The 25,611-nt window shown below is 38.9% G+C and overlaps 1 protein-coding gene across 4 annotated transcripts in view; it reads right to left on the minus strand.

Annotated features, from left to right (window-relative positions):
• The window catches only part of AKAP6 (A kinase (PRKA) anchor protein 6), a 499,693-nt gene that overhangs the window by 112,403 nt on the left and 361,679 nt on the right, over positions 1 to 25,611 (minus strand). For all 4 annotated transcript variants that reach the window (XM_010846980.1, XM_010846983.1, XM_010846981.1 and 1 more), the window contains exon 9: positions 9,717 to 9,837. In XM_010846980.1, coding sequence (XP_010845282.1) covers positions 9,717 to 9,837 — 121 coding nt within the window. The remainder of the gene's footprint in view (positions 1 to 9,716; positions 9,838 to 25,611) is intronic.

Genomic DNA, 25,611 nt, shown 5'->3' on the forward strand with positions numbered 1-25,611 from the left:
GGGGGGGGGGGGGGGGAAGTTAACAAGTTTATTAGTGAAAGCACTGTGGCTGAACTTTGCCTGCCCCTGCTCCATCCCCAGCTGGCAATCGCCAGTCTACTGTGACAGCTACCAGGACTTCTTTTGAAATAACCAAAACATTATTTAGCTACCCTTCCAGCATGGCTCAGTGGTAAAGAATCTATCTGCATGCAAGAGATGCAGGTTTGATCCCTGGGTTAGGAAGATCCCTTGGAGAAGAGAATGGCTACCCATCCAGTATTCTCCCCTGGGAGATTCTATGAACAGAGGAGCCTGGCAGAATACAGTCCATGGGGTAGTAAAAAGTCAGACATGACTTAGCAACTAAACAACAGCAACAAGAAGCCTCATCTCCCAGCTTTAGGAATATATGCATGAAATCCTAGCAAACTGTAAAACTCAGAATGATAATAAAGATAAAATATTTGGCTTTAATAGCATACATATCGTATACTTCCTTATAGTTATGGTTACCATAACCAACAGCTTCTTCATGTAATTATATGGAACATTAACCTAATATTTATCCTTTTTATATTAAGACCCTTTTGCGAATGCCAAAAAAAGATGTCAATGTCATAAAATATTAAAAACAATATTTGGTTTTTATCTTTTAATTTTGGCAGTTTGGGAGGGGCAAAATAAATAACCCCCAGTTCTTACCACGGTTGTCTGTAAAGTTTAATCACACAACATACAACTTTTTTCCTAGCGTCAAACCAGATTAGCCTAAATATGAATAGAACCACTAAAGATAGGCAATTTAAAAATAGGAAATACTAAAAAGTAGGTGAGGGACATTTCCCTTAACTCACTGACTTGAAACATATATTTATATAGTATTGAGCAGTTCAGGAGCCAAAGACAACAGTAAACCAAACACCTTTTCTTACAAGGAATGTAAATGTCCCTCTTATTCATTTCTATAAAACTAGGAAGAAATCTACAAACATGTAGAGTTAAAGCCAAATCTTGCAGCTTAACAGAGGTGGGGATTCATGTCTAATTAAGTAAAAGTCATTTTTCAAAAGTTAAAGGGTGAAATTTTTGCAATTTAATCCAAAATTTTATTAGCAAACTTTAATGATTATCCTGATTGCAATTAATAAAAAGCTCCCAAACAGGTCAACTCATTTAAGTGCTATCTGTAATCATTTGTATTTTAACATGATGGTTATTACTTATTACCCTGAAACCAAGAAGCACAATGAGATATTGATTACTTTTAACCTTTAGAGCCAAGGATTCAGGAAAGGTTAGAGTAGGGGAACATTCTTCCTTTCTTGGCTGGCAATGTATAGCCTTCAGGAGAATTCAAATGATTCCCATTGGCCAAGTAGATCCAAGATTAGTTTATTCCCTGGGCTGACAAGAAATGATGATGCTTTTAAAAATAACACCCAGCAGTACTGGGTAAAGTGTTACATTTATATAACCAATGGCCTCAAGATGTGCTTCACATCACAGCAAGTCTCAAGCTGTTAACCCTTTACCAAGATTTGTTTATCCAAGTATTTTGTTGGATATTAAAAGTAATAGTTTTAATTGGAATAAACTCATCTCATTAAACCAAGTTCTCTGGTAGTTTCCAAAAAGCCGAACACAATCACTAGCCCACTGCTGGTCACTAACATTTCTTTTTGTTTTCTTTTTCCATGACAACATTGAAAAATAATTTTCACATTGTGCCACTGAGAAGCAGTGAGTTCTAGGTAAGGGCCAGCAAAATTACGGGCAAGGGAAACATAACTGTTATGTGTTAGATTAATTTGCAGAACACTTGGCATTATTATTGCCAAGTCGTCAAATTGTTCCAAGTTGTTCCGGAAGGTTGTTATTAATAGTATGTTTTCTGAGGAAAGTTCTGTCTACTTTTGGAACTGCATTTCTGTTGCCAAGGAAACTCCTTTAAGCACAGTTTTCTAGGAGCACACTGCTGCTTTTGTTTGCCAGTGTCCTATTCATATCATCTAAGTAAGCGTTTTACATGCTCCAGCCTTCAGTCCCAAATGTTGAAGTTTTAGCCCATTTAAGTTGCTTTTTCAAACATAGCTAATGCTGGCTATGATTGCCCTCTCTCTTCCTCCCCCTACACTCTACACCCTCCACCCAAAGCCCCCTCTCCCCTCCTTCTTCCCACTCTCCCTCCAACATGCCCAAATCTTACTATTCAAGGTATATTTTTAAAAAACAGTTACATTAAGAAAGATAGTTTTCACAAGTTTTTGATAAATTAACTTCAATTTGAATAATAATTCATAGGTTGTAGCATGAGTCCTTCAAGTGTTAATTATCTTTTCACTCTGAAATTAATGTAGTCATTTCCTACTGACTCCTCTACCCCATTTATTGAAGTGCTGAGGAAAACATGTCATTGAGTCCTGAGCCAGCCCTGTTGTTGTGATTAAGCGTGGTCACATGGCCCATCTCTGCCAAAAGGAGGGCCCTGAGAAAAGGTGACAAAGACAGTGATTTCCTGTCAGCAAAGAGTACGACAGGGCTGTCTAGAAGTGATGCAAATGAGGGGAACTTTCCCCACGGCTTGTTTGATCCACTCTAGGCCAGAGCAGGCCAGGCCAGGGAGAGAGGGAGCAGTACAATACAGCTGAGGCTGCCCAGAGAGCCAACGCACCTTCCGGACAGTAGCTCACCCGCCAGAGACAAAACCTGCTGGCGGGGCTTCCCTTCCTTGCCCCTCTGCACACAGAGCCAGCTATTTCTTGGCATACTATTCTCTTAACATCCTTCTTTTTTTTCCCCCTTTTAAAAAAGCAATGCAAATAGGTATGATAAGCTCTAGCATAAATCGAGTTTTATATATTGTTCAGAAACCACATCCATCTACTTTTTATTCTAACAGTTTCAGGATAAGTTTTGCCCTCTCTCAAAAAAGAAAAGAAAAAATATATATATACATACACACATATATATATATTCATTCAAGTATTCAAAGCAAACACTGATTCATCAAAGCCCAAATTAATATGACAGCAAATCTAAGGACTTTTTGAACTTTAAAAAAAATGGAACAACAAATTCACTTCTAGACAGCAGTGGAGACAGCCTAGGTTTTTCCATTCTGATTGCTTTAAAAATGATTAGATAATGTTTTTTGCAATATTATAATGATTTTAAGCATATTCTTCTTATCTTAATGGAGTTTTAATCTAACATACAATTAAGCTCTACAATTAATCTACTGGGAAAGAGGTAAAAAATCATCATTAGGTTCTTGTGCCTGATATACCTGATACATTTTTACCTTGACTGCTTCACTAACTAGTAATTTGCTTCCTTTGAACAATCAAGGTAGAAAATTTGGATATTGAAATTCCAATATAAAGCCTAATTAACAGAATTTAATTTTTTGACGTGTACTTTTATTCTGTACACCAACATGTACGTTAAAAAAAAAAGTTAATGGACTTTCTTCTATTTTAAGCCTAGTTACTGTGACCTGGACCGTGAACCAGCCTACCATTACATTTTTAAGAGCTCAAGTTCAGGCATAAACGTCTCAAGCCACATTTAAAATTATACAAATCAATATAATCCAGAACAAAATGAAAGAAAACTATTGTAGAGAGCTGAATTTACAAAATACAGGGCAAGCATGATTAATTTGTTTTCTATGATCAGTTCATAACTATGACAACATCATTTTGGCATCAATAGTTGTAAAAACAAAATAAGTCAACTATGTCCCATTTTTCTTCTTTTACACCATATTTCTTATTCCCTAGAATTTCTTATCCCATTCCATATACATGTTTATTTTAAAAGTCACATTGGTTGTCTTATAATACACATCTAAATTCTCTAAAGTAACATTTTCTCCTTTTAAAATTTACCCCTTTCTCTTGTTTGGCTTTTTTTCTCCCCCTGAAACAATTCTTTTTTCAGTGTTTTGGTTTTAAAACCTGTTTGTATTTGATTTTTTAGCATTTTCTTACCTATTCATTTGTCTACCCATGATTGTAATTTACTCCTCTGTTCCTTTTTTCCTTCGGTTAACTTTGTATTAACTGATTTAAACTGTTTTTCTATCTCTTCAATGTTTACATTTCTTTCTCATTTTACAAATAACCTCTTCTTTTCCCATATATAATATTGATGTCCTTTCGTTAATTCCATCTGGCCAAACTATCATTGAAAAAAGCCACTTATGGATGAGAGCTGTGCTCAGCTAAGCATTACCTGGCAACAGAGTCAGAGTAAACATAACTAACTCACTTGTGAGAAGTATTATGTCTACCTGTAAGAAATAATTGTGGTTAGCTATTTCTCTATTGTACCATTTTAATCCCTTATATTAAGAAAAAATCCTAACAAGATATTTTCATTTCTAAGTATCAAAATAAACTTAATTTCTCCAAGGAAATATAATGTGTTTTTTTTTTTTTCATGGAAAACGTAAATTTATCATCTGAGCATATTTCCCTCTTTGCTTTCACTACCAGGAAACCCAGAAAAACTTGTAGGATCTTTAGAAGTTGTGTAGGACTTTATAGTCCATGTGACTACATATTAAGTCTTCTTACAGAAACAGAATCCAGCCTACATATATTTTCCCAGTTCTGATTTGTACTTATATATTAAACATATTTTTATTATTTCCCTGTGAAGTCGTAGGCCATGCTAAGTCACTTCAGTCGTGTCTGACTCTTTGCAATCCTATGGACTGTAGCCCATCAGGTTCCTCTTTCAATGGGCTCTCTGGGCAGGAACACTGGAGTGGATTGCCACGCCCTCCTTCAGGGGAATCTTCCTGAACGGGACTGAAACCACGTCTCCTGTGGCTCCTACACTGCAGGTGGATTCTTCACCACTGAACCACATGGGAAGCCCGCGAAGTCTTATAAACAACCTCAAACCATTAACAAAATAAAAATTACTATGTTTAGTGAGCACTGTATTATATAGAATGAATGAATTTTCCTTTTTCACAGAGGACATATTTTTTATAATACTTACACCAATGGAGAAAGATATAGGACACTCGGATTTTTCCCACAAAAGCAGAAAACATGAATAACTAACTGCCTAAATTAAGTACAACACCTTCAGTGTAAATTCCCTGAAAGCATATACATCTTGGTTGAATTGTCAATATTACATTATTTTTAAGCTAGAAGAGTTATTTTTAACCTCTTAGAAGTAATATAATCTAATCTTTTATTGATGTGGAATAGCTAAGGCATTCACTCAAGGCACAAATCTCTAAATGTGGTATTTTAGTGACCTTCATACTATCTGAGGGCTTCCCTGGTGGCTTAGATGGTAAAGAATCTGCCTGCAGTGTTGGAGACCCAGGTTCAAATCCTGAGTCAGGAAAATCCCCTGGAGAAGGGCATGACAACCCACTCCAGTATTCTTGCTGGGAGAACTCCATGAACAGAGGGGCCTGGTGGGCTACAGTCCATGGGGTCACAGAGAGTTGGACATGACTGAGCGACTAACACTTTCCTATTATCTGAAAGCAGCTCTTGTTCAACAATAACTATAAACACCAGCCCATAACTCCTGAATTTGGCTCTTGGAATTAACCCTTCATCTCTGAAATATCCAGCATGATTAGGGGCTCCGTCACCTGTGCTCTGCAGGCGGCAGAGACGGCAGTGCTCTGGGCCCTAGAATGAAGCCCCTGGCAGGGCACAGCCTCATGGCCCTCCAGGACTGGCTGCCTCTGCTGCGGACAGCAGCAACAGGCACAGCTGGCTCCAACTCTCCCATCATGGAGATGCTTCCAGGCCACTCAGTGTATAAAATGTACAGGATGGGGGAGGAGCTGTCCTGAGCTTCTCTGAGCCCAAGAATAATGCCACCTTTGATCTGTAGGAATGAAAAATAAAGCTTTTCCTTGGCAAGTGGGTTTTAAATATTTCTCCATTAATAGTTAATGCACATTCAGACCAGCAGAGTGACAGCTCCCTGTGATTATGAATTCTGGCTTCGTAATGCTAGTCCAAATAGGAGCTGAACTTTCAAAATCACGGTGTTACTTTTGACAAATTAAATTGTCCTACTTAGGAAGGTAGGAGGCATGAAGAGAAAGAAAGTGAGAGAGTGGGAGTAAATTCTCCTTGGAGGTGATTCTCAGATTGAGGAAGAAAGAAACGAGAAAAGACTACCTTTGTGTTTTCTAAGCTGATGATACTGCCGATGTTTATTAGAAAACAGCTTCAGAAGATCCCCATGCTGATGCTGAGCCAGACCAAGAAGGGGAAAGGACAGACATTGGCAGCATGTCTCACTATCTCCAAACAAAGAAGAAAATATATTTAAGGGAGTGGTTGCATTTTAATAAGAATCAGGTCATTCTTAGGGCCCAGCAATTTAAAACTAATCAGAAAGAAAATGATTTTAAATTTCTAACAATCTGAAAATAACAAGAAATTTTTTAAACAGATAATCCACTTTATAGCCCATTGTAATATTAAGGATCTAAATTATGTGAGGTTGCATTAGTGTATTCTCTGCCTTTCAAAACTAATTCTTTCCCCTTCAAAGTTCCTTGAGCATTCTGGTGTTTTGGGGTAACCAAGATATTACAACACGTGCTCCACTCAGGAAGTCTGCTGAATGAATTGTCTGGTCTTTATCTGAAGTTCCATATCTAGGAGTCACATGATTTTTTAACAGAGACAAGAATATAAAATAAAGTCAGGAAGGTAGTACCAAATGTTGAAAATGCTAATAAAAAACAAAACAAAAACAACTTCTTACTCTCTGACTACCATCTTACTATATTCCTCTAATGTAGAAGTTTCAAAGGTGAACTTCAGGGATCAACCTAGGGACTGAGCAATGCAGAACTGGGGTGTGGGCATGCCTCTCCATGCCAGGAAATCAGCTGAATGATGAAATAGAGAGAGCCCTACTCCTCACCAGGGAGAGGAGGACAAAAGTTTCAAATTCTATGATAACAGGAATAACTGTCCTGATCTACAGTTCCTGGGAATTTACCATAACTCAGTTGAAGTCTCTCTTAAAAGCTGTTCACTCTCATTCTTTTCATTAATGGTAGGGATAGTGAACTTCAATGTCATCCTTCATTGTTATAACTCAACAATGATTAGTTCAGTATCAACTATGTAAGATGCTTTGCTAAATAACATAAAGAATACCAGTGGAAAGCGTTTTTCTCATTGTTACACAAGCGTTTTATCAAACGAACATGACACAGACAAGCTGAGATAGATGAAAATTCTGTGAAAAGAGCTGGGTGTCCCGTTGAGTTGTTGCGATGACTGGAGGAACACGAATCACAAATACCCCGTAGTGGAAGGAAAAGACCTACAAATGAATTTTTTTGTCCCAGGTGCTGATGGTGCCCCTGGTGAAAAAGGCTGATGACACGTTGGTAATTTTTAGGGCCAACAAATTTTAAGATTAAAGATGAATAAGGTAGATTCAAATGGTATCGAAAGCCTAGAAAGGTCTGGGGACCAACTGAAAAGCTTTAGTCCTTTAGGGGTCTCTGTGATCCACTGGCTTCAAATCTCACTTTCCCAAGGCATCAGTTGAATTGATTCCTAGAAAAGCAGATTAGAAAGAGAAATGGGACACTGGAAATGTTGACCTAACCTGAGAATCCCTGGGGATTCTTGGCAAAGGCCTGAAATTAATTTTCTGCCATCAGTTTTTCTAACTCAGCAGCCACCCCAAGTTCTAAATGAGTCCTTCATCAATACCCTCAAGACTGTTTTGGAGATTTCTAAACTTCTGGAATAATTTGGGAGCTTATATAAAGAGAGACACTCGATAAACCTGTAACATTGCCTTTGGTTTCTAACCTAATCTATAATTTGTTTATAAGCCAAATGCAAAATTAGTGCGAATCTAGTGAGCTTAGATATACTGACACAAGTCACAAATGAAGAACCCCAGTACAAAAATGTTTGGAAAAGCACTATACTCCAGAAGTACTGAGTGGGAGGAATAATGGCCTTCAATATGCCAGAATGGAAATTCGCAGGCAGAGCACTTAACAAGGAAACCACAAGCAAAAGAAGACTGCACTTTTTGTTCAGTGATTTCCTATTAATTGTGATGTAAATTATATGAACGCGATTTTGACAAAGAAGAGCACTGTTTCTAAAAAAAATAGTGGTTTATGTGCAAAATACAAAATGCATCAAGAAAAAGAACTTTAGCATCATGGATGCAGTAAACTGAGATAATGGCTTATGATTAGATAACTTTCATATTATTGTTTTTTTCTTTTTTACCTAGACTTTTAATGCTTAAGTCTTTGGGATAAAGCAAATATTAACAAACAATTAATATAGATTTACAGGCATCTTTCATACATAAGTCTTGATCTCGGCATGAAATACAAAATCATCTCACTTTGGTTACATTAGGTTGAAATTGTTATTCTAACAATATGTGCTGCCAGACAATGGATGGTAGCTTTGTGGCTAATGTGGACAGCTATCCATACAGGAAACAGCTAGCAGTCAACAAACTTGATTAATGTTGGGCAGAATTCTTTAGGAAGTAAAATATCACCATTTGCTGAGTCCCCAGGGAGCTTATATCTTCCGTTAACTAAGATGATTCCCAGGGGACACAAATTAAAGTCTACCACACCCTTGAAAATACATATGTCTCTTTAGAGGAAGTAAAAGTTAAAATAATATATTATAGAAAGGTAACTTAAAATGATAAAAAATTGGAGAAGAAAGAAGACAACTTCTATTTGACCTTGAACGTACTTCTTATTCTATAAGAAATTTTAAAAAGCTAGAGGGTAGTTGTTTCTTGTCATTATACTGTTGCTGATTCTGTGGTTAGTTATTAATTTTATTTTTTATGATTCACAATCTGCTCTTTGAAATATGCCATATGCTCAAAGCAATTCAAGGATGACAACTGTCAGAATTACTCCAATAAAAATTGCCTAAATGAGGAAGATTTACTGCAGTCTGATATTTCAGTGGAAAGTCCCTCTACCCTCCCCAACTGCTTTTTCAGACACTGTGAATATTGCAACCATTTTTTCAAGTCAAATCACATGACTGTTTTGCAAAAACTTCTAGGACAATCTAAGTAGAATCGGTGAAACACAGTAGGCTAAGGGTGAATTAACAGACATGGAAAACAATATAAATAGTTATTAGATGGATTGCCTGCAATCAATGTGTGAGTTCCAAGCCAGTTTTCTTAAATCACACACAATGCATTGACTTAATATGACAACGTCTGTGCTATGTAACACTAATAAACATTAAATTGGACAAGCCCTGTACCCTGGAAGCAGCAAGCCAATCGGAAGGCATTTTTTTTTTTTTTTAATCTCTGGAAATATCTGAGGGGTGGACAGAATCCACCTGAGTGCTCCAATCACAATACATTTTGTTAAATGTTACCAGTCCATTTATCCTTCATTTTGTTTCAGTCTATTTATTAATGCAGTTTCATTTATTGTTATTCATCTTGAAGATAAATCTTTGTCCTTCTATAGAATTACACCAAATAGAATGTGATAAAGGGAACTTCCTTGCAATTATGATGTCGGTGCAGTCTGTCAGCACACAGGGGATGGAAATGAGTTTGGGGACAGGGAAGGGAATTCTAATAGACACCACGATACATACAATGAACGCAAAAGATATCCTGAGAGAGAGAAAGACTTGTCAGGCTAATCAGATCTTCCCCAGCAAGGTAAAGGCAAGAAGGGTAGCTCTAACCTTGTAAAGATGCTGCTGCTGCTCCTCTGACATCATCAGGTCGTGGCTGTCCATCACGAGGGACTCCATGTCAATCAGCCAATCCCAGAGCTCCTGATATTCTGAATCAAAGTCCAGAAGCCTGAAGATAAGGCACAAAATGTATTATGCATAAATACAGTGTAGTTGTTAAAAATCTCATATTAGAATAATATATTCTTGAAAACCTATGATGTTCCTGGGTGATACCTGTAAAAAGAGAAGGAAAAATTCTCGGTGTGGTTACACAGTGGGCCAGATAGGAACTCAAGCTTGTGACATAGCCATTTTCTTAGATTCTGAAAACATAACATGTAATTCTGATGCTTGTACCTGAGACATATTATGGCTATTTCCATTCACTCACCCTTTCTGAGGATTTGCAACATTTGAACAAAATGATTTGAACAAAATGAACAATGTCCTTGAAAAAGAGCATGCCATATTTAACAGACTGAGACATGGAGGGTCAGTGCCTTGGGAAGGTTACCCAGTCCAGAATCTGCGGTACAAATAGCACTCTCAACATTCAAACCTCTTTCTCTTTGACTAGATTTTCCATGGATACTGCATGCATCCTAATACATTCATGACTAAGAATACTAATTCAGCTAATTTCTGTATATGATCACTATATACTACCATATCCAAAATATTATTTTCACTGGGAAATGACTCAATCATTTATCTGTCCCTCTGCTGTCTATCTGCCTATCTCTGCAAACGTATATCCTACATCTATTGTCATGGATGAGTGGCCAGCATTTCAGTTTAACACTCAGAGATAGGCTTGAGTGACTCTGGTAAGCCAGTGAGAACCAGGGGCAGATCCAGTATTAGACAGGTGTTCCCCACAGACATGTAGGAAACAAAGGTAAGGACAGGAAGTCAAAACAATGAATCTCTGAATAGCCAGCAATCATTAAAATTCAAAGGAGGATCACTATGGTTTTCAACAAAATAAATCATTAGAATAAGGAGCTTAAAAGGATTAATGTGATTCTCTATTGAAAGCCTGGTGAATAAGTAAAGCTCAGATTCTTCTAAAACACTGTGATCAGAAAATGAAAGTGCAGAATGAAAAAAAAAAAAAAAACCACTATGACTTTGTCGTTCTCCCCAAAATCATCCCGCTAAAAGAAATCTTCGAGTCTTGTCAAACTCTGAGCAAAACCCTATCAGTACTAATGAAGCAGCAGCCTCAGGTATGAATCTGAACTTATCAATCAGCATCTTATTACCGCCTTGTCCCTGTCTCTACACATGAAATGACTGCTTTTCAAAAAAGTGAACATCTGCTTTTCATAACTTAAACAATTTAATCTTAATAGATCTGTCAAAAAATTAAGGTGTATCTGGTGATGGAGTCTAGACCTAGAATCGTCTATTTTAATTACTTTTCCATAATTTTAAAGTTTTTTGATTAGAACCATAAGCACCCAGGCCAAGGCTTATCATTGGCTAACACGTAGAATGAATGAATAAATGTTTAGTGAATGTCAATGATGGATATAATCGATGTAACCAAAACCTTCAGTAAGACTAAGGTGGTCTAGAGCTGTGCTTTCAAACTTTACTGTGGATATGGCATAGCTGAGAATCCTGTTGAAATGCAGATACTGACTCAGTACTTTTAGGGTTGGGTCTGAGACTGTTTGAAGTAAGTGTTGGCAACTGGCAACCCTGCTGCTCCTAGGTCATGCTTTTGGGTAGTAAGGACTTACTTACAAGTATACATGAAATCTTAAATAGTACTAAGAGTACTATTTAAGTACTATTTAAATACTAACAAGCAAAAACCACTGCAACAGGAACCAATAAACCGTTAGGCTTTTTAAAAATTCATTCTGTATACCCGTGGCAAATTCATGTTGATGTATGGCAAAACCAACACAATATTGTAAAGTAATTAACCTCCAATTAAAATAAATAAATTTATATTAAAAATAAATTTAAAATAAAAAAATAAATAAAATAAAATTCATTCTGTGAGTGATTGATAAGGAATGACTAATAAGCATTTGTTCACACGGCAGGCACAATCACTTAGAAATATCTCCTGAGTTATGTTTACTGTTTCTCTCCCCTTGTACCCTCTCACATTTTGACCACAAAGACAGGGGAAAGGTGACGTGCCATCCCCCAAATTAGGAGAGTATAATCCTAATACCCATATAGGTGAGAATATCCAGGAGAATATTAAAAGCAAAAGATAAAGGAAGGGAAAGGCTCCCCGCTTCCATCTCAGTGGACTTGGAGAATAAGAATGAAATAAAGGCAAGAGGAGCAGGTGCTCAGATGTGTGTCCCCCTCTCTCTTGGCTTAAGACCTAAAGGGAAAGCCACAAGCACCAGGATGCTTTTCCTGCTACATAGTCTGGGAGACTGCCTTAAACAATGCCCTCACAATAACCTGAGGTAGGGATGTTGCAAAGAGTTGTGGTCAGGACTCCCTTTGCTACTCTGTTCTCTTTCCCCACATGAGACTGTTCTCTCATCCTCCCATGAGGTTTCTGGGAGTTCAGCTGGTGAACTTGACGGAGGCATTACCATGGCAACAGAGACACAATGACCTCTAAGGAGAGCCAGGGGGGCCTCTGAAGCCAGACCTCCGAGAGCTGGCTGGGCCAGTGAAGACTGAGATGAAGCTTAGTCAGCAGGAAATACCTCCTGAACCAAGCCAAGAGGTAACAACACAGCCACAGGCCTCTGTCAGGTACAACCTCATAATGTAACGGCAGAGCAAGACCCATTTCATGGAACCTAACCAGCCTGCATCCAGGGGCCACATTAAGCCAGAGGGCCTCACTGTACCCCAGAATCACAAGATCACATAAGCCCCTTATATTGCTCAGATGCCATTTTGCACAAAAGAAGGGAGAGGAATGGGAAATCTGAAAAACAGCATTTATTCCAAGATGTTGTTCCCTAAAGAAAATGTTAATTTGTTAGAAAAGGCTACAAGTATTGTGTATAAGAGCCTGAACTCTGATCTTAAAACCAGGTTTTTTCTGTTGTTATATCAATGATGTATGTAATTAGGAAGTCTCATAAATTATCAATCAGCAAGTGATAATAAGGGAACCTGTTTTCTTTTCCATATGTGTATGATTAAAAAAGAAGCTTTGACTATGACTAAACAATTCAAGGGCAAGCGGTGAATTTATCTTTGTATCCCTAATGCCCAGGATCAGTTCAGTTCAGTAGCTCAGTTGTGTCTGACTCTTTGCGACCCCACAGACTGCAGCACACCAGACTTCCCTGTCTATCACTAACTCCCAGAGCTTGCTCAAACTCATGTCCATTGAGTTGGTGATGCCATCCAACCATCTCATCCTCTGTCATCCCCTTCTCCTCCAGCCTTCAATTTTTCCCAGCATCAGGGTCTTTTCCAAAGAGTCAGTGGCCAAAATATTGGAGTTTCAGCTTCAACATCTGCTGCTACTGCTAAGTCACTTCAGTCATGTCTGACTCTGTGCGACCTCTTAGACGGCAGCCCACGAGGCTCCCCCATCCCTGGGATTCTCCAGGCAAGAACACTGGAGTGGGTTGACATTTCCTTCTCCAATGCATGAAAGTGAAAAGTGAAAGTGAAGTCGCTCAGCCGTGCCCAACTCTTAGCGACCCCATGGACTGCAGCCCACCAGGCTCCTCCATCCATGGGATTTTCCAGGCAAGAGTACTGGAGTGGGGTGCCATTGCCTTCATCAGTCCTTCCAATGAATATTCAGGACTGATTTCCTTTAGGATGGACTGGTTGGATCTCCTTGCAGTCCAAGTAACTCCCAAGAGTCTTCTCCAACACCACAGTTCAAAAGCTTCAATTCTTCAGCACTCAGCTTTCTTTATAGTCCAACTCTCACATCCATACATGACTACTGGAAAAACCATAGCTTTGACTCTCTGGACCTCTGTCAACAAAGTAATGTCTCTGTTTTTTAATATGCTATCTATGTTGGTCATAGCTTTTCTTCCAAGGAGCATCTTTTAATTTCATGGCGGCAATCACCAGCTGCAGTGATTTTAGAGCCCAAGAAAATAAAGCCTGTCACTATTTCCATTGTTTCCCCATTTTTTGCCATGAAGTGATGGGAATGGATGTCATGATCTTAGTTTTTTGAATGCTGAGTTTTAGGCCAGCTTTCTCACTCTCCTCTTTCACTTTTATCAAGAGGCTCTTCAGTTCCTCTTCACTTTCTGCCATAAGGGGGTATCATCTGCATATCTGAGGTCACTGATATTTCTCCCAGAAATCTTGATTCCAGCTTGTTCTTCATCCAGTCCAGCATTTTGCATGATGTACTCTGCATCTAAGTTAAATAAGCAGGGTGACAATATACAGCCCGATGTACTCCTTTCCCGATTTGGAACCAGTCTGTTGTTCCATGTCCAATTCTAACTGTTGCTTCTTGACCTGCATACAAATTTCTCAGGAGGCAGGTAAGGTGGTCTGGTATTCCCATCTCTTTAAAGAATTTTCCACAGTTTGTTGTGATCTACACAGTCAAAGGCTTTGGCATAATGACCAGGATAGTACTTGATAAATGATGATGAATGAATATAGATAATGAAACCAAGAACTTTTAGTAGGGCAAGAATGACTTCAGAAGAGCAATACATGATAAAGATAATATTTCATCCTCAAATACCAATTGTGATACAGACAGGCTTTCCCATTCATTCTGAAGGTGAGATTTTGCCTTCAGTACACAATGGTACATTTGCTTACTTGAAATGATTACATACAGTATGCTCTCAATTAATGTGAGCTGCCTTTCCATTTCTTTCACATTATGCTTCTATGGTGAAAATTAAAGGAAATTTATGAATAGATTTTAAATAGATGAAAACTACATACAGGATGATAAAATGTTCAGAATCATGGAATTTTTTTTTTACTAGCTCTTTACCATGTCTTTACATCCATTGAGCTGTTCCCTCCTGTTACTCTCCCTATCAAAGGACTTAGAACAAAAGCCATTTCTTCCAGTTAAAGGTACCTTGGGCTCATTCTCAGATGATCTTCACTGGAGACCTGCAAGTGCTGAATGAATCTAACACAAATATTCACAATTCCTCCAGTCCAGTCTGTTTTCATCCTAGCTGAGAATACTTAAGCTTGAGTTTGTTAGATATGGTAAATGCTTTGGTTCTTTATTTTGTTTCATTAGTGTAGAATCAGCACTAGTGTTTTTCAAACGACAAATTCTCATCGGGTCCTAATACTGAAAAGCGAAAGCGTTAGTTGCTTCAGTAGTGTCCGACTCTTCGCAACACCGTGGGCTATGGTCCGCCATGCTCCTCTGCCCATGGAATTTCCCAGGTGAAAATACTGGAGTGGCTTGCCATTCCCTTCTCCAGGGATCTTCCCAACACAGGGATGGAACCTTAATTCTGAAGACAAAAACATATTTTAAGCACTTGTGCCTGATTTCAGATTCTCTGGCATGTGTTCATTCACAGCTTAGGAAAAACCTGACAGTTTTCCAAATTTAACTGAAATCAAACATATAACTTCGTAACAAATCAGAAATAAATTATAGAATTTCTTTGTTGCTGCTTTTTTTAAATCTTCTGAAGTGACTATAATTTAATGTGCTCATTATAGCAGGAAAATTCTGAGGTAAAGGAAGTAGCTTACTTTCTTCTGTTTATATTGCCTGCAAAGGTATGCTGTAGACTAGTGATTTTATAAAAGTCATCTTCTAAGGAAAATGCCAGCTACTACACAGAAAAACAGAAAAGATCATAGATGAGTGAATTATCAAGGGTAGCACAGAACTAGTTAGTTCTATAACCCTTTGCAGAATATGCTGATTCCATCCGCTGATTTCAGAACCAGGTACTTTTCCTTGAAGTCCTCATGACAAATGACCTCTCTTTAAAAGAGAGATAAAGATGATTGAAATTGTGGCAAATAGTTCAGAACCTTTCTTTTAAGGGCTATGAGTATAGGAACTGCTCTTTTGGAAGGATTTTCCTTTTAAAATTTTCTTTGTAAATGTGCTTGGGTTCCCGTCAACTGATTGATACAAATATATAATCTCCTAGACGTTAAAAGGTCTCAAAGCATACCTTTTCAGTACTCTATGAATACATTATACTCTATGAAAATGTTACAAAGCAGACTTGTACACTATTCTAAGACAGTGTTATAAATCAAACACATTACCAAAGTGATATTCTTTTGGATATTTTTCCTTTAAATTGCCATATTCCTGAAGGTTTCACAATAAAAGAGTTGGACATTCTATTGCAGATATAATATTACCAGTTTTGGAGCTTTATAAGCACAATCATGTAATGAGGAGAAAAAGTCTTCTAAATCAAAGTCAGGTTTTGTTAGATAAATATAGAATTATGTGTTCATTTCAGCGTCTGAAATTCTAATAAAGACAGAGACAAGTTATGGAAAGAAATAAACATGCAATTTTTTTTCTTTAGTGTTTTTTATTTCTAAATTTGGGCTAACTACTATGATAATTGCCAAAAGTATTTCCCAATATCTTGTCCATCATTTTCTCTAACTTTTTCAGGTTTAAAAAAAAAAAAAGATTCCAGGATTTTTCACCATGGAAATAAAATACTAACAAGACTGTTTAGTATCAATTTTTACAGATTGGATAGCAACATATTATTTGTGAGGCTGGCACAGTTTAAAAAATGATCCTTTCTCTAAACCCTGGTGGGACTTATGTTTGACCAGCTAAGTGTTTGAATACATAAATGCATTCAGCCTTTGGTATTTAAAGTGAGCATCATTAACTCAACATTTCAACTTAAACTTTGCTTAAAAGATAAAGTTTCACCCAAGTGAAATCAATGGAAGGTGTGTGTGAATATATGAGGTTCCAGCTTGGTCCACCAAGGAATTTTGATTAAATCAGACACCAAATGAAGAAATCATCAAAATAGAGCAACCAATAGTTGAAGAAAAGATAATACTAAAAAGGCCTGGAAGCTTTTCTACTAAGGCTGAGTAATACATATTTTGGAGCATTTAAGTATCCATCTTTTGTAAGCTTAATAGTTCCTTTCACATGAACATATCCAAAAACACAAGATCAGTTCCTGAGATACCAGCTTGTGTATGTTGGAATTTCTGTTAAGTGATCCAATTTTCCTAGCTTCTTTAGCATATTGATTCTTTCCCCAAATATTCACTAAGTGTTCACTGTTTGCATTATTTGCTCAAGGAAGTTTGCCTCTGGTTTTCAAAAAAGACACTAAAGGTAATGGTAGCAAAATCTCATAAAAATACACTTTAATATTATTAAAGGAAAACACTAATAACTGATTAGAATTTCCCATCATCCTCTATGCCATGTGTCATGTAAGCACAGGAGGGAGATAAAAGAGTGGCACCTAGTCCAATCACATTATCATTAAAGAATAAAATTTAGCTTTCCAGACATGAAATCTGATATGCACAGTTGCATGTAGAATCCCTTACCACTCTAAACATATTAAAGTGTGGACACTAATTTACTATTTTGAATGAAAATTCATGAGCCACTTCCTCATGAGAAAAGCAGCCTGCCTTTGCCATTAATAAATAAAAAGGAATATGGAGTTCTTTCCAGTAGTAATTTTCTCAATTCTCATATACACCCATGTACATGTGAAAATGTCTAAGAAAAATAAAATCAATCCTACAGATTTGTTAACGATAGGTCCCACTTTCTCATGGTCTCATGGACTGTTCATAAACTCTTGCTATTAAAATACAATCCATAAAGCAAAAAAATTCTAACCTCCAAGATTAGCCATAAAATTAGAAGTATTAATGTAAGTTTCTGGATATTTCTAGAAGATTCTGTTAGGCTGTCAGGAAGTCAAAACTCTCTCTAAATTTTCAGATAATACACTGGACTAAGTTCTAGCCAAAGAACTTGAAAACATTCTGAAAAATTTAGAAATGGTAGTGATTCTAAGACAAATGTGAGAACCCATATATCTAAAGACAAAGCAAGAGATAATGTTTAAAAAAGAGAGAGAGATAAACCTTCCTAAGTCATTGTCCATGTGTTAGAGGGTCTGGATCCAGACTTGCTTCTGGCACACTGCTGAGGGTTAGGTAGCTCAGCCTTTTGTAAAAAGTCTAGTCTATCCTATAACTCCCTGGTTTTCAAAGATTTAATAAGCAATAGAGAGTATTTGAGGAGGGTATGGCAAACCACTCCAGTATTCTTGTCCAGAGAATCCCCACAGACAGAGGAGCCTGGTGGGCCATAGTCCATGGAGTCACAAAGAGTCAGACATGATTGAGTGACTAAGCATAGCACAGAGAATATTCACCCTCAAGGTTAGGGCAGGGGATAAAAATGTGTGTGCTCAGTCACTCCAGTCGTGGCTGACTCTTTGAGACCCCACAGACTATAGTCCACCAGATTCCCCTGTCCGTGGTATTTCCCAGGCAAGAATACTGGAGTGGGTTGCCATCCTCCTCCAGGGGATCTTCCCAACCCAGGGATCGAACTCATGTCTCCTGTCTCATGTGTCTGCTGCATTGGCAGGTGGATGCTTTACCAGTGCGCCACCTGGGAAGCTCAGGAGGTAAATAACATAGGAATAACTCTCTGTCACCTAATCTCTAACAAAATCTTTGTGGAAGAATTACTATGGAGATCTCTCCCAGTATGACTTCATCTATCCTGTAAATTGGCTCTTAACTGAACTGTGCTTTGACATCACTTCTGCAGCCTACATCAAAAAACTGCCTTGGCAATTTGGTTTCTCTTACGAAAGTATTAGCTGCTCAGTCATGTCCGACTCTTTGTGACTCCATGGACTGTAGTCCGCCAGGCTCCTCTGTCCATGAGATTTCTCAGGCAAGAATACTGGGGTGGGTTGTCATTCCTTTCCCCAGGAGATCCTCCCAACTCAGGGATCAAACTCAGGTCTCTTGCATTGCAGGCAGGTTCTTAACCATCTGAGGCACCAGGGAAGAGATGGAGTATCACAGAGGCCTGTCTTCTCCTGAAAGAACTACAGGAGAAATCCGTCCCAGGACTCAGTGTGTTTCCCCAGATATATATTATTTTTAATCTTAGGACACTATGAATTTTCTGATGGATGAGATTTCACTCTTTTCTTTGGATGTGGAAGGCTTAGAGCCCAATCATTGCCCTTCTTGAGGACATGCACAGAAGATGCACTTTTTTGTTTTCTGGTACACATTTTACTTTTACCTAACTGACTTCAGTCAAATGTTTATTCTATTTTATTGTAAATATTTTTAGTAAGTTGACTTTAATCCTTTGTGAAAGTGATGTGGGAATGCATAAAAGAATACATTTTAAAGAAAAGAGTTAAGCTCTGCACATTAAAATGAGGTAGAATAGATTTGTTTCAGACTCTCTCATACCTCTTTCCTTCTTCAATTGACCCCATAAACTTTCCAAAGCAGCACAGAAATTGTTTCAGCATTGTTAAGATGGAAAGGAGTTATATAAATAAATAAATAGTCGACTTTACTCTTAACTTTGAAATAATACTTCCCCAGTAATTATGCCACTACCTCTCTAGTTCATCCTTTGTTGGCTCTTGGTATGGATGGCATTAGATTACTGAAGTGGAAGACTGTCTAGGTCTAAAATTAGTTTAATGTATTTGAACATTAGAAGCATATGATATTATGATCCCAAATGAATACATTTATACTGGTGAGATTCTTTTTACAGCCAGGAAGACTTATTTTAATAATAATAGTGCACAGAATATCAGTTTTTCAGAAGGTAGTCAGGCACTTTTTGCTCCTTTGGCTACAGGATGCATTGTGATCTTACTATGTGATAATACCAGAACACAACAGAAGGAGCAAAAAGAACCTGAACTGAACACTGATCAGTTGTTCATTAGTTTGAGACAGGATAAAAATCAGGGGAAGAAAGTAGAAATGCAGGGTGGAAATACGGTCGCCTTGGATTGTCTAGTGATTTATCTGGGAGAGTGTTTCCAACATTAGTACACAGTTTATGACTGCTGCTGCTAAGTCGCTTCAGTAGTGTCCGACTCTGTGCGATCCCATAGATGGCAGTCCACCAGGCCCCGCTGTCCCTGGGATTCTCCAGGCAAGAACACTGGAATAGGCTGCCATTTCCTCCTCCAATGCATGAAAGTGAAAAGTGAAAGTGAAGTCGCTCAGTCATGTTGGATTCTTCGCAACCCCGTGGACTGCAGCCTACCAGGCTCCTCCATCCACGGGATTTTCCAGGCAAGAGTACTGGAGTGGGGTACCATTGCCTTCTCCACAGTTTATGACTGGTGTGTACCAAAAAGAAAACATTTTATTAATATGCAACAATGTTCCAAAAACAACCATAGAGCAGAAATTCAAAATATTCATTGAGAGAAAGAGAATATGAGTGAGCATGAATGTTCACCCAGCTGCACAAGGATATTTTTGGCCTTTGGCTCAACAGAAAACCAGAAAGATCATCCTATTGCAGTGAAATCCAGAGGTGGTTACACCCCTTCTGAGGTATTTGAAGTCAATCAGTATGTCTTATTGCTTATTTGATCTTTAATCAAGTAATGTTTTAAATAGTGACATATTTGCTTTCATCTGACAACACTATTCCTCTTGGGAGTGCTATATATGTATATGTGTGTGTGTGTGTACATTATCACAATGATTTAGGAATACTTAATTTCCTAAAGGAAAATGGATTTAATTTTACTGCCAAACTTTTAACCTTTCATCTAGTTAAAGTTCATTTAGTTCAACCTGTTGTGCTTGGAAATAACCTGTGTATACTGTTTGTATTTGAAAGTAAAATTTACTCGAAAACGTTACATGATGTGGGACGAATACTTCTACATTCTTACAGAGAACAAACCTTGACTACATAATCACCTGTGGACATTGCCCAAATTCCCCCTCAGCCAGAGGCTGGCATATGACTGAGACTGAAGTATCTTCTAGAACTTTACACAAGAACAGAAGGCTCTTTGAAATTCCCTCTGGAGCGCCGGAAGCAGAGTCAGGAAACATCTCCCTACTCTTCTACTCCATATTATTATTTATAGTAACCCTTAATATGTGTGCACACTCATGCATACACATGCACACACACATATCCCTACATGATGTTGTTGTTTAGTCGCTCAGTTGTGTCCGTCCGACTCTTTGTGACCCCGTGGACTATAGCATGCCAGGTTTCCCTGTCCTTCACCATCTCTCAGAGTTTGCTCAAACTCATATCCACTGAATCAGTGATGCCAGCCAACCATCTTGTCCTCTTTCGTCCCCTTTTCCTCCTGCCTTCAGTCTTTCCCAGCATCAGGGTCTTTTCAATGAGTCTGCTCTTCGCATCAGGTGGCCAAAGTATATACCAACTTGAATTCTGATCTTTAATTTTTAATCCTGTATGCTCTCTCTCCTCCTTTAAGAATTTAGACTAGAGAAAATATACACCCCTAAAAAATTTTTCTTTATGTAGTTGAAAGCAATCTGAGCAGACCTAATGCATTCTAATATCTGGAATCAGAAGGTTCGACCAGCAGCTTGAAGACAGAAAATAGTCAACAGTAATTCTCAATTCCTGCTAATCAAGATATCACATTGGAATTTTCAATGCTACAGTTTTATTTTGGGTTTCCCAGGAAGCACCAGTGGTAAAGAACTCACCTGCCAATGCAGGTAGATTTAAGAGATGTGAGTTTGACCCCTGGGGTGGGAAGTTCCCCTGGAGAAAGGCACAACCACCCACTCTGGTATTCTTGCCTGGAGAATCCCATGCGCAGTAGAGCCTGGCAGGCTGCAGTAGAGCCTGGCAGTCCATAGGGTCACACAGAGTCATGACATGACTGAAGTGACTTGGCACACACACAAATTTTATTTTAAAAGACTTGTATAATACAGCCTGAAAGATTCTAGCTGAAATACAAATGTTCCTATTAGCCATATCTTTCAAAATGAGCATTCTTAAAGAGATTGCTATGTCCACCTGGGGTAGGTTTTGTGGGGACACGCTACCACAAGGTAAGCTCCCACCTTCCTCAGCCCCTGCTACCTCATAGTCACCATACTGTCCTTGTTGGTGGTTGAGGAGCCCAAGACATCCCTGAGCTTCAGATCTGCTTCCTGGGCATTTCCACTTAGATGTTCTGCAGACCATAAAAAAGAACTTTGTCCCAAACAGTCGGTTCCTCTCAGGCCCCCTTGCTCCTCCCTTGCATTGAATACCATGTCCACTGGTGCAAAAGCCTGAAACATGGAGGTCTGTCTTAAACCCCACCTCCCTTAATGCCCCTCATCCACTCAGGGACCAGGTTCTGTCTTCAATTTCCTTCCTTCAGTTTCCATTCCTGCTGTCTTCAGGCCAGAACAGTTTCTCACTTGGATGACTGGAATAGCTTCTTAACCAAGCACTGTCTAGTCTTGCCCATGCCAGTCCATTCTCCAGAGTGCTGCCAGAATACTGTTTTAAAAATGCCAACCTATTCTTGCTGGAATCCCTGACTGGTTCCAGCTGTCTGTACACATCGCCTCTGCTGTGGGAAACACTGGCTGTCACCTTTGACCCTGGGCCAGCCTCAGTGACACTTCTCCTGGCAGGCGTTCCTGATTTACATGCCCTGCCACTCTTTGCATCCCACTGCCTCTACAACCCCAGTGCCTAATAGAGCCTGCTCAACAATCATGAAATGCTCAATGACACAGAAATCATTTGAATCTAAGTCTTCTTATTTTCTTTCTCTCCCCACATTAGAATGGCCCTTTTCCTCTCTCTTACTTGCCTCATCCAAGGCTTATCGACTCTTTCTGGCTTTAGCCTCCAATCTAGTCTCCACATCTCCCATTAATTTCTAATCTATTACTGTTCTCCACCTTCAGACTCTCCAATTTAGTACATCTGGAGTGGGACCCAGAATTTGCAATTTCTAACAGATTCCCAGGAGATACTAATGCTGATGGTCTAGAGATCATTCTTTGAAAACCACTGGAGCAATGATCTCAACTGGCAGTGGGCATCAAGTATAATATATCTTGGTCCACTCCTGCTTCCTGAATCAGAATTTTGAGGGAGGTGAGATAGGCAGGCAGTTTCAACTTAAAAGTTCCCTAAGAAATCTTGATGCATCCTAGTTAAGAACCATGAACTCAGTGATTAACTCCAGGATCTCAACTTCACTTTCTTCCTAAGCCTTATTTTACACTACTCCCTCTGACTTTCTACCTTGCTCTCCAGTCATATGGAACAGCAAGCAGCATAATGATTTCACACCCTTGTTCCCTCTGAGCACTAGATCCCTTTTAGTTTTTCATTTATGCACCAGCATTCACTGGGCACCTAGCCCACTCCAGGATGCAGCGCATAGTGTGGTGAATGTGACAGACATGGCCCTGCCTCATGGAGTCCACATGTTGTTTGCCCTAAGCTTCCTTGCAACCCTCTGCCTCCCCTTCTTCATGATACAGAGAAATACTGGTTTAATGCTGCTCTCTTGATAGACTGTAAATTTCATGAAGGTAGGAACTATGGTCTGTCTGTCTTTGTAAGTGCTCAATACATGTTTGTTCAGCTTAAATTGGAAAATTCTTCCCCTGACCTAGCCCTCTTCCAAAAATCACCTCCAGAGTCCCGTCTCTCTCTATCATTCCTGACCTGCTCCAATTCTCCCCACCACCATCAGAACTGAGCACCACCTTCCCTGAGCTTACCTTCCTGCTCCCTACTCCAAGAAGATTCCTAACTCATCACTTTGACCCTTCATTCTATGTTGTTTATGGATCTGGTTCCTCCTACTAAATAAACTGTGGGCTTCTCAAGGGCAGGGACCATTTCATTTTTGCCTTTTAAACTCTGCACTTCATAAAGGAGGTATTTAATATTTGTCAAATTAATGAATTTCATTTTTTCACTTAAGCCTGCTTTGCAGTGTTTTTGTCCAAACTTCTTGTTGCTTAAATGAAATTGCCTTAAGACTCTTCCATTTCTCTATAGTAGGACAATACCATAATTCAAATTTCATATACCGTATGGAACATGCATAACATGTGATTTAGGGGTAAAAAAGTTTATCAAAGGTCTGAGCTAAATTTCCAGAGACAGGGCAAAGTGTGGCTTCATGGACTGTTCACTGCATCACGACTCAGGGCTCTGAGGCGAGGTCCTGGACAAGCCAGTCACCCAGGCTTTTTGCCTCCCAGTTCTATTATTTATAAGCTAAACAAAAGACATGCTTTGTAATCTACTCTAAGTCTTGACAGGAAGTAGGATACTACTTACTAAAATAAACAAGATTTTGAAATTCATTATAAAAATGAAATCAGACAAGCCCTTAATAGAAAGAGGTGTCAGAAAGACAGATGGTTATACTTCACAAAATTTACAAAAGAGTGTTCTTGATGAAATCTGCTCAGAAAATTGTGCCACGCACGTAGTATGCCTTCAGTGAATATTTATTGGATGAAAGAAACAAGACAATTTACAAGCTTTCATTTAAATCAACAGGAGTCAAAAGCACCAACCTGCTCCCTTTGAGAATCACCAGTGACTCAAGCAGGAGAAGGCAATGGCACCCCACTCCAGTACTCTTGGCTGGAGAATCCCATGGACGGAGGAGCCTGGTAGGCTGCAGTCCATGGGGTCGCTAAGAGTCAGATATGACTGAGCGACTTCACTTTCACTTTTCACTTTCACTCATTGGAGAAGGAAATGGCAACCCACTCCCATGTTCTTGCCTGGAGAATCCCAGGGACGGGGGAGCCTGGTGGGCTGCCGTCTGTGGGGTCGCAGAATCGTACACGACTGAAGTGACTTAGCAGCAGCAGCAGCAGTGACTCAAGCACTGTAGATCCCTCCAGGAAGTGACGGTTCCCCACTTTGCCACTTAGGAACCAGTGCCCAGTGTCTCCCACAGAGGGACACACTCTGTTCCTACAGCTCACACAGCTTCACATACCATCAGGGAAATCTTCCCACCACACATATTCATGACTGTCAAACACACATTTCATGTTTGTCCACAAGCTGTGTTAAATCACCTTGATATGCACCTTTTCATCAAGCCAGAGAGGTTATAAATTCATTTCTAAACCATATTTTGGTTACACAAAAATCTTAGACATTTAAGATCTCCATTCAATCTAGCAGCTGAGTCTTCCCTGGAGTAACCTTATACATTTTTCAACTACATATTCTCCTTTGCATCGACATAGGCTGGAGGAGGAAATAAAAACATACGGATTGTATCACCAACTTAATGTTCTCTTCAGTGGACTGGATATCTATCTGCATACGGAATGAAGACCCTAGAAGGCCCACATTATTCCCACAATATCTTATCAGAAACAATGCTCATTCTAGGTAACAAAAGGAACTGTTAATGAAGTTTATGTATCATTGGAGCAGATAATTTTAGAAGGCTGTGTTCTTAAGGTTTCAGAATTACAGATTCAACTGTGGAAGCAAAGGGTCTTAGGAGCAGGACACCCCAGATAACCTCACCCACATACATTTCTCAAACAATGGTTTTCTGTATGTAAACAGAAAACAGAAAGGAGTATATGGTTTTTGTCCTTAGTATTAAATAGCTGCCTTTTCTTCAGCACACTCTTACATTTCCTCACAATGCACAGCCTTCAGCACCCTAAGGAGCATAAACAAAGAATATCAGGCAAGTTCACCTACTCCCACTTCACAGAACAATGCTTGCTGTTAACTAAGCCATTTCCAGGGCAGATTTATGATTTGCGGAGCCCAGAGTAAATACTCAGGTTGGGCCCTTGGAATCTGAGGTCAGAAGCACGTGGTACCCGTTCAATCCCTAGGGCTTTTAGAAAACATGAAAATGTGACCTAAAGTTTGTGGTGGTGGGTACACCAGGGACTATTTAGGCATTTAGAGAAATGAAAGCATGTTAAGGCC

This window comes from Bison bison, unplaced genomic scaffold, assembly GCF_000754665.1.
Source record: "Bison bison bison isolate TAMUID 2011002044 unplaced genomic scaffold, Bison_UMD1.0 scf7180017864242, whole genome shotgun sequence".
Lineage (NCBI taxonomy): Eukaryota > Metazoa > Chordata > Mammalia > Artiodactyla > Bovidae > Bison > Bison bison.